The following is a 10,454-nucleotide window of genomic DNA, read 5'->3' on the forward strand; positions in this document are numbered from 1 at the left end:
GAGCCCTGTGCCTCGAGCTGCGACACCATGCAATTGTTTACATTGATAGCGTCACTGTCAGAGCTCTTTTAGTCTTCCCTAAACGCCTCTACCACCATCTCCTTGCCCGGGTGATGTTCTCTGTGATCGGCGTGAGAATTGGCGAGTACCTACAAAGGGACGTGTGTGTGTACCCTCTCTGAACGCTGCGCTGTATATCCCTTCTCTGGCCCAGTACACTTTAACACGGGATTACGTGGTGGAAGCTTCCCTCGTGCAACATATGATCCCCCTCCCTCCCCTCCCCCTAACTCCCTCTAGGTTGGAGAGAGATTACGTCATTTTCAAATGGAGAATAAAATGGCTGTGTTTAGTTTGGAGGCAAATTTGCCATTGTTAAATGCTTCTCTACCTTCGCTACAAGGGAAGTGCGCACTATGGTATGGGAAGCCTACAGGCTTGGGGTGGTAGAGGTGCATGTCACACACAGATCAATCTATTCAAACTCTGAGCATTGGGTGAAACGGCGCGTTTTTCCCTCTTAACTACAATCACCAATCGAATGTCTTTGTTGCTGATGTTGATGTGAGAATCCTGACATCATCAGGCATGTTGTTTGTGGTTATCTGTCAGGCTGGCTCGGCCTCTCATTGTCACAGGGAGAAAAACGAACTCTTAGCCACAACTTCACCAAATCAACATTTTTTTAGGTGCAACTTCAGTTAAATGTGACAGAATTTTCTTCTTATTTTTTGGTCTATTCTGAGTGTATTAATTAGCAACATCAGGATGTTTAAAATAAGGGTCAATGAAAAAAGTTTGACATATAGGCCTACATTCATCGCGCGTCCATTTTTAAAGGCTAGATTTATACATGTTTATGTGGCAAAATTAGACAATATTATTCTGACTTGATTCATGTGAGAAAACAGCGTATAGACTATATCAGTTGAAGTGGGGACATGGAGAAGGCCATGGACTTTTGTGTAAAACAGAGTGCAATGCTATCATAACAAAGGGACACAACCAGCTTTGTGTTTGGGCCTACATTTTCGACTGACTGCAGGTATGTATGTATGTATTGTAATAATATGTATACTCTATTTTAATAATTTTGTATGGCTGGAGATTTTCCCAGGTCAATTCAGCACCGCGGGCTTCACAGCAGAATTTAACTGGTAATTATGCATTTACCCACTGGGCTAATAGCTAACTATTCCACAGCAACGTGCTGTGCTGGGCATTTTATTTATTCTTGCAGATACAAGGGTACAATAAACAACTGATAAACTGCTCTAGTACCATGTTGACCCAAATAGAAAATAATCCAACCTCATGTGTAGGCTATGGATGGCCACAAATAACCAATTATACATTTATACATTTTAGGTGAAATATTTAAGTGGACATAAGCTAGCAGCCTACCTTATCTTACATGTATATTATTTTTACTTCTCTCATAATGTAGGCTATCCTACAATCGTCAAGCGGAAATGGGACCCTAGAGTGTGTCAAAGTGAAAAGCATGTAAGCCTACTACTTGTGCTTCCATGTGTTGTTTCTAAATTAAATTATATTAGGCTCGGTGTGTTGTAAGACATCGTTTTGGTGTGTTTGGGTTTTTGTTTTAGTGTGACGCAAACCCCAAACTGGTATTACGACAGTGTCTTGGACAGGAGTGTAATTTTCACTGTTTTTCTCATTTTTTTCCCGCATGTTTTAATTGACAAATAAACGTGTAATATAAAGGAACATGTCCCACCAAAATGCCGTCTCTCTCTGTGTGATTGTCTGTACATAAGGCCTGCAGTGTTTTGGAGCCTATATGGGCGCTGGTGGCTGTCTGACTACAGCCAAACATAAGCTTACCAGGAAATACTCTCATAAATACAAACAACGCTGGAAACCAGATCACAAACACTCTGAAAAACTGCAAGCACCAGCCAGACCAGAGTAAGGGTCAATTCCCTCACAATTCTGCCTTATTCAATATAGCCTGTCCAAAGAACATTATGAATTTGGACTTGCTTGGATAAATTAATTGACATTTTAAATCGAATTCAAAAATAGTTATCTGAATTAGATAACATTTACCCAAACTCTGGCAAGCATAAAATTAGGGCTTCTGTAAGGTTTTAGAAATCCTATAGGGGAAAAAACAACCACAGCTCATAATAGGGCTAAGGTGACAGACAATAGTAGTAGCCCTAACCATGTTACCAACGGAAAACCCTGAATCTGTTGATTAAACCCAATTTTACCCAAATTAAAGCTGATGTCAGAAAAATACAGTAAAGAAGACCAACATATAGGAGTGCTGTGATTTTTATGGGAGGGAGTCTCCCCCTCTCTTTCTCTCACCACAAAGGGAGTAGGCCTACAGCACAACTAAATGTTTACTTCACTGAAACCCTGGGACAATCCAACCGCTCAGCGTCAGGGCGAAGAGAAAATAGATCCGAGAGGAAGTCATGTAAACACATTTTGCCAAACCGTGTAGCCTATTGCTTATGATAGATAGCTTATTTAGAGTTAGTTCGTCAGAATAAATCCATGAGGAGGGATCGCCCAATGGCATTGGTAGAGAGTCTCAAATATGGTCCGCGCGATATGGAGAATAGCAATGTATAACTGATCTATAACTCCACAACGAGGAACGTTGTAAATCCACTACATAATATAAAGGATAAAATAAAAATAAAAACAACTGAAGGACGCAAGCCATTAGAGCCTCCCGTTCAGTTTAAGACTTAAGTTGTAGTCAAGGTAGGTTTCCATCCAGGTGTTTTTTATTTATTTTGTTTTTGTCAAATAAAAAAACGTGAACATTTCCTGATTCTCTGAGCGGGTGGGGGAGGGACAGGCAGACCGCCAGGCTGCCACCGCCACACGGGGTGAGAGCGAGGAGGAGGCCGGGGTCCCCCCAGAGAGTTCAGAGAGTAAGCAGGGCTTAAATCCCCGTCTCTGCCCACTACCAGGGATGGAGGAGCGGGGAAATTCGCCATGAAGCTGAAAGGCCTCTTCAGAGGGGCTGCTACATTACTGAACGGGCGTTTTCGTTTACTCGCCCCTGTTAGGACCTCAGTATTTCCCTCACAAATCTCGGCTTTGCCCGCGGGACGAGAAGATAAAGTCCTGTCAACTTTAGACACGTTCTGTTTCGGCTGCACCCTCGAAATTCCAGGCTTCTTCCCCAGCACCAGACTCCTGTCGTTTTTCCTGAACCCAGCTCCGTTTTTATACTCCCCCTCCTCAGGACAAGGGGTATCTTGAGTGCTCCCGCATTCCTGCAAGCCGGAGGAGGACTTGGGAGCCCCAGCAGAACTTTCAATGGCTTTGGTCTCGTTGTTGAAACAGCCAGTAGCTTGTTTGATGTTGCCGCCGGGGTATTGGCCATTGTTGATATCCGCCTCATCTCCTTTGCATTGGAACCCGGAGGCCTGGCTGTAGTGTTCGTATTCATCATAGCTCTCCTCCACTTTGATTTTCACATTCTGAAGGTTGAAGGGGGGAGTCTTGACCGCCCTGCGGCGCTCAGGGAGGGGACCCGCGGCCACTGATAGCTCCTGCGGCTCGGTCTTAATGGTTTTGAGCAGAAAGGGCAGTTTCAGGTTGGGGCTGATTCTCACCTCTCTTTTTAGATTTGTCGCTAATGAAACCTTGTTGTTTGTAGGCTTGGGGTACTTTGTGTCTTTGTCATGGGCGCAGTGTGAGCTCAGGACTGGGAGGCATTTCTTTGCGTGTCCCGGTGTCCTGTGTGGAGGAACCGCTTTGATCCCGTTGGGATTAGGTGAGCAGCTCAGTGCATAAACTGTTCTGGACACAGGTTCGGTTGTCTTTATCCCTCGTTGGGACAGGACCTGGGTCTCAGGAACCTTCCTGTCTCTCCTCTTAGTGAAATAACTCCCCCGGTTGAAAGGCGAGCTGAACCTGGGTGCCTGTGCATCCTGCTTGGCCTCCCTGGCTGTAAAGTCATATTTCTGTTGTTTCCTCGGACTGGCATAGTCCACCTGGCTGGTTCCAAACTGGCCCACCGGTCTAGATGGCTGCTGCTGATGGCTGTAGTGGAAGGTAGGCTGCAGGAGAAAAGGTGCTTTAGTGTGGGAGAGAGTTCTACTGTTGGATAGAGTTCTAGAGTTCGACTGAGTTCTAGTGCTGGAGAGAGTAGTGGAGAGAGATTGAGCATTAGGCAGAGTTCTAGTGGTGATATTTTTGGTGGTGTTGAGAGAGGGGAACCGGGCCCTCCTGAAGCGGATAGACTGAACAGACACTTGGCTGGACACAGAGCTGCTGTCAGACTGAGATGAACTCTCCTCTTCAGAACTGACCTCAGAGCTCTCCAACGGGCTCTCCTCTTCATCCTCCTCATCAGAGGTCCCAGAGTTGCTGCTGGTGGATAAACTGGATCCGAAGTCGGAGTCGTTGTTGAGCCGCTCTGAGTAACAACTGGACTCTGTGTCACTGCTGTAGCTCTCCGGGAAACCCCCCACATGTTGATGCGGGTGACGATGATGGTGAGCTCGGTGGTCGAGGTAAAACTCGTGTCCAATGTGAAAATGGCTCAGAGTTGTACCGCTGTGGTTGTAGTGTGTTTTGGGCTTTCTGCAGCACTTGTTGGGCTGCACGAGGAGCACCGGGTGGTGTATGTGAGAATACGTGTGTGAGTGTGTGTGTCTGCTCCTGCTCCATGACTGCCTCGCGCCGCTGCTGCCCCTATCCCTGCCGCCGCCCCCCTCGCGCCTCCTCTTCCTTTTGTGAAGTAGGTCGCCGGCTGCAGAGAGCCTGGACTGAGCAGCAATGGCGGACTGAAACAACACCGGCTGCCTGCTCACCACACTCCGGAAAAACGAATGTCCCTGGCTAAACGCGACGCAATTGCCCGGTATTTGAGTGGTTTCATAGTTTTTAAAGGGTTTACATGATGATTTGGTGACAGAGGAGTAATCCTGACCGAGGGATTTATTGTAAATTTGAGGTAGATTGGAGTCGGGGCGGGAGGTTGGTTGTTCTCTCTTGCCGGCTTTGTTTTTGAGGGACAGAGTCTGTGGAACGCTGTGCAAACTTAACCAAACTTTCTCCCTCCATAACCCGGCAGGGTGCGTGTCTGCGTGGAGCTTGCCTTCCCCCACACCCTCCGGTAAACTGACCTTCTTTGCTTTTCTTTTGTTGGATTTTAACACGCGCTCGGTTTTGCAGGAGAAATAAAGCGCCTCCACGTCCTCCCGTGATATCAGAGTACATTTAGCCGCGTGGAAAGCAATAGAATTTATTGCTTTGAGCTTTCTCAGCTCCTCCAAATCACAGTGGTGTTTTTTTACGTTCAGGTGATCCATGCGTTTGTGCACGGTAGTTCGGGGAATATTTTTCAGCAGGTCGGTGAAGACCTGGGAGAGGGCGAACATTTGTTTTCCTTTTATCAGCAGGTATCCCAGGCTCACTCCCTGCATTTCCTCAAACCCAAACTTCAGGTCTCCCATGTTGCTTTTCATTCTCTATTGTAATAATCTCAGCATTTAGCTCGGTCAATTGTATACATGCAGCCACGAAAAGAAAGGAATAAACTCCCTGTTTAGAGCTCAAGGCATTCTGACGCGCCGGCCGCTGCTTATGCGTCCTAGTAGCCTACCTCCACGCTGCGTCATGGACAGGCAAACTTTGAGATGCAGAGTTAAATGGAGTAGTATCGGATGGGTTCACAGCATCAGTCCCCGGGCCCTGCCCCGGACCAGGCATGGTGGAGGAATGCGAGGGATTACCGCCAGGCCGGCTGCTGGCTGTCTGCTATCCCCTGTCTCTCCTCCTCTCCAGCTCACTCCCTCTGACCGGCACCACGACAGGAAGGTGTACACCACTGCCACAACGAGAGGATAAAAAGAGAGAGGGGTAGGGAGAGAGCTACACAGAGAGAGGGAGGGAGAGAGAGAGAGAGGGGGTGGGAGGGAGGGATGGAAGGAGAGAGAGAGAGAGAGAGAGAGAGAGAGAGAGAGAGAGAGAGAGAGAGAGAGAGAGAGAATAAGAGCTTAAATGCAGCTGCTCTCCTGGATTCGGGGTTAGCCACAAATAAAATGACAGAGGGGAAGTGCACGAGCCCGGAGACACCTTCATCAATTAATGCCCTCAGACTCGAAGCTTATTGGACGCCGCTGACAGGTGATGCAATAAAAATGGATATTCCACCCCCTGACCTCCCCCTCTCAAACCCCCCGTTGATTACCATACCATTGTACCCCCACCTCCGTTTGTTAAATATGCTAAATAATGCCGCTATGAAAAGTTCATATTTCAATATTGTTTTTTAAGAGATTAAGTGGTATAGCTGAAGTTGCTGAAACGGGCAAGTCGTCTCCTATATCCTGCTAGTGGGCTATTTATGGCTTTATGCCTATAGCGCTGTCAGTCAAACAACGTGGGATTATTGAGAGCACAAATATTATTTCAAATAAATATAGGCCAATAGATGTCATATGATTCCCAAACCATACATGGTTGAATTCAGGCGTGTTTGAATTCAGACGTCTGTCAATCTGGCTAACCCCCTTGCTAATGCTATTGTGAACATTTGTTGTAACCTTCTTTCAAATGGACTCAGACAAAGAGATTTACATTTTTCACCTGAGTAGAACGCTGTTTGAACTCCCAAATTATGTCGGGGTACTCGAGGAAATTATTATTTGGCATGAGCTTTTTTAGTTCTGTCGTGAATTTCGAGGTTGAAAGGAGAGCTCATTCTAACGACGATTTGGCCAAACCGTTACGCATAGCGACACATATATGCGTGGGCGGCTTTATTATTTCAGAATTAATACAAACATAGGCCTACGTACACAATTGTGTTATATTTGATTAGTTTTCGATACCATTCTACATTTTGTTAAATGCATTTAGGTTGCAAACTTGGTGAATGGTCAATGTGTGTCTGTGTGTGCCCTCCTTTTATATTTGATATTTATTAAGGATCCCCATTCCTGGGGTCCAAACAAGATTAAGGCAATTGCATCAACAACAACAAAAACATTACATCATACAACACATTATTACACTACTACTCTACCACTACATATATACACTTCAAAATGTATAATACATCTATATCACAACATTACAATGCACGTGTGTGTAGAGTGCGTGTGTTAGAATGTGTGTGGGTATGTGTGTGTGTATCTCTTCACAGTTGGCGTTGTTCCATACGGTGTAGTTTTATTTTCTCGGGCTTGGAGAGACATTGGGGGCAGCGTGCATTGTCATTCACCTCGGTATTAATGGTCAGTCTTTCTCGCGGTCCCATTCCAAACCGACAGATATGCTATTTCTATCCCGGCCACCAAGTCTGCTGTTCCCCGGTCCACCACGATAAAAACACGAGCAACGTGACGGGCGCTTAGTCTGGGAAAAGCTCTTGCTTTCACTTGCTGTAAAAGTGCACGCTCAGAGTTGCCTCTTCTGCAAACTTGATAATAATTAATATCAGGTTTATTATAGGCCTATTGCACATAGGCATATCAGTATGCATTTAGGTAAAATACACACACACACACACACACACACACACACACACACACACACACACACACTGTTTAAGGCTCTATTATGCACATGCATATGTTGATAATGGGTTGATATTCTGAGAGCAGAGCCGGGTGAGGGTGAGAGGAGAAATGTGACACTGTGCCATATCATCACTAACTGCGCCCTCCTCCTAATGTAAAGAGGCCTGTAATGGATTGTTAATTGTTGTTGTAGTTGTTGTTGTTGTTGTTGTTGTTTGTGTTCGTGTGAGACAACAAGCATGCGTGTGAGACAACAAGCATGCATAGGAGATATATATGATCATTCATGATGACGGTTTAACCTGTACAAGTATATCTCCCTTGGTTATATGCTGATTTCGGTACATTTACGGTATAGGCTTCGCTGCCGAGCTGCAGCTCTCTGTGACCCCGCAGATGATCAGGAGAAAGCACCGGCGATGGCGCTAAACCGACGGGTTGAATTGTGAACTGAACGAAAAGAGAACATGCAAATCATGGGAACTGTTTCTGACGCACATGGTCGTGGGTTAGAATAGCCATAGTGAGGCCTAACCCTCGAAATCTCTCCACATAGGGTATAGGCTATATAATCTTTGTCTATAAATACTTGACCAAGATGCAGAGGATTGGGATGAGAACTTTGGAATTCTACATCCTGTCCTTGCAGTTTAATTCCATAACATTTACATTTTTTTTCATTTAGCAGATGCTCTTATCCAGGGCGATTTACAGTTAGTGAGTGCATAGATTCTTTTTAGATTTTTCATACTGGCCCCCCGTGGGAATCGAACCCACCACCCTGGCGTTGCAAACGCCATGCTCCACCAACAGAGCTACATCCCTGCCGGCCATTCCCTTCCCTACCCTGGACGAAGCTGGGCCAATTGTGCGCTGCCCCATGGGTCTCCCAGTTGCAGCCGGCTACTACAGAGCCTGGATTCGAACCAGGATCTCTAGTGGCGCAGTGGTCTAAGGCACTGCATCGCAGTGCTAGCTGTGCCACTAGAGATCCAGGCTCTGTCGTAGCCGGCCGCGACCGGGAGACCCATGGGGTGGCGCACAATTGGCCCAGCTTCCTCCAGGGTAGGGAAGGGAATGGCCGGCAGGGATGTAGCTCTGTTGGTAGGTGCTTTTCCACTAAGGGGCTCCAATGTACTTCGATTATTTGTGAAAAGTAGGCTATACTGGGGAGTGTTTTATTTGTTTGTTTATGTTATATTATTATAGGCTATAATGTCAACGAAGTGGTTGTTGTAATTGTGATGATTTACCCTATTCACTGGATCTCAGTCATATTTAATGACATAAGAACTCCAGTCTCACCTCCACATAAAGAAATACACAACTTCCTGACTCATTTTTTGTACTACGCTTATCTGCTTCAGTCCAGTCAAGTCATTAGTCGCTTTTAGACCACTATTGCACATTAATTTACGTGTGTTTACTTAGCAGCCTGTGATCCAGGGCCAGGTACAAGTTGAAGCACATCCCGGCCTGTAGCTCCCTGCTGAGAGCAAAGGCTGAGCGTTGTGCTCGCGGTTTTACCTGAATTGTGTGTGTAGCGTATATACATGGTAAGTAGCCTATGTGTATTAAGTAGCCGTAGACGAAGGCACAATATGCATGAGATACTTGTCCTGTTGATATGGTATTTCACCTCGTGTGTGTGTGTGTGTGTGTGTGTATTGTGGACGTGTTTAAACGAACACAAATTTGACCAACTGGGGACATTTTTTTAGTCCCCACAAGGTCAAATATTATTTCTAGGGTGTTTAGGGTTAAGGTTAGAATTAGGATTAGGGTTAGGAGCTAGGGTTAGGTTTTTGGGTTAAGGTTAGGGTTAGGGTAAGAGTACGGGTTAGGGTTAGGGTTAGGGGTTAGGGAAAATATGATTTTGAATGGGACTGAATAGTGTGTCCCCACAAGGTTAGCTGTACAATACTGTGTGTGTGTGTGGGGGGGGGGGGGGGGGGGGAGTCGGGAGTCCAAATTACCTGACATTACTATCGATGCTGAACTTTAGGGGGGGGTACGTGTTTAACTATACTTGTGGGGACCAGAAGTTCCCACAATAATAGTAAACCAAGATACATTTGACGAACTTCTGACATTTTGTTGGTCCCCACAAGGTCAAATGCTATTTCTAGGAGGTTTAGGGTTAAGGTTAGAATTAGGTTTAGGGTTAAGGTTAGGAGATAGGGTTAGTTTTAGGGGTTAGGGAAAATAGGATTTTGAATGGGACTGAATTGTTAGCAGCGAAATACTGTGTGTGTGTGTGTGTGGGTGTGGGTGTGGGTGTGTGTGTGTGACAACTGTAATTCAACCCAGTCCACATTACTTTTCCCATTTGTACCATCTTCAGTGAACAGAGTTATCATGCATAAAGTATTCTATAGCTTTTGCAGTGTGTGTGGATAATTGTTTTGCCTTCGGATGGACAAAGGAGAAGGGTCCTCTGTTAGCTGAGCTCCACCCTGAGGCCTGATCGGTGGGGATTACGGCTCGACCTCTCCAGCTCTGCCCGGCCACGGGGAGCCAAGGATAGCCGGGCGGGAGAAGAGTTTAACTACAATGTTTGGTTGGACGTTCTGTGCATTTACCCACACTATGGCTACAGATAAAGCATATGGTTTGATCTCGCCTTGCAGATTTAAAAACGTTCATAGTTTCATCAACACTTTATACAGATGTCTTCATTGTCATCACTGTTCTGTTCGGAACATCATCTGAAGTCACTCGGCCTGAAGAAGTAGCCAGACAGACATAAATATAAGGCCTATCTGTTGAGGGAATGTCGGCATACAGCAAATCACAGGGTTTACAGGGCAACAGAATAAATCTAGTCTGATTGGACACTGAACGTTTTTAGCCCTTATAACAAAAATGTTTGCTGTCATAGGTTAACGATCCTGTTATGAATAAAACAATAATAATTAAGTAAAGTGA

The 10,454-nt window shown here is 45.6% G+C and overlaps 1 protein-coding gene across 1 annotated transcript; it reads right to left on the reverse strand.

The window, feature by feature from the left end:
- Positions 1-2,786: 2,786 nt before the first annotated feature.
- LOC311118948 (SKI/DACH domain-containing protein 1-like) lies at positions 2,787-5,456 on the reverse strand (the record flags this gene model as incomplete). The annotated part of the gene is made up of 1 exon (XM_084193698.1): positions 2,787-5,456. One exon carries the CDS (start codon positions 5,454-5,456, stop codon positions 2,787-2,789), a length of 2,670 nt encoding a protein of 889 aa, XP_084049824.1.
- Positions 5,457-10,454: the final 4,998 nt, after the last annotated feature.

This window comes from Coregonus lavaretus, assembly GCF_964263955.1.
Source record: "Coregonus lavaretus genome assembly, contig: HAP1_SCAFFOLD_1382, whole genome shotgun sequence".
NCBI lineage: Eukaryota > Metazoa > Chordata > Actinopteri > Salmoniformes > Salmonidae > Coregonus > Coregonus lavaretus.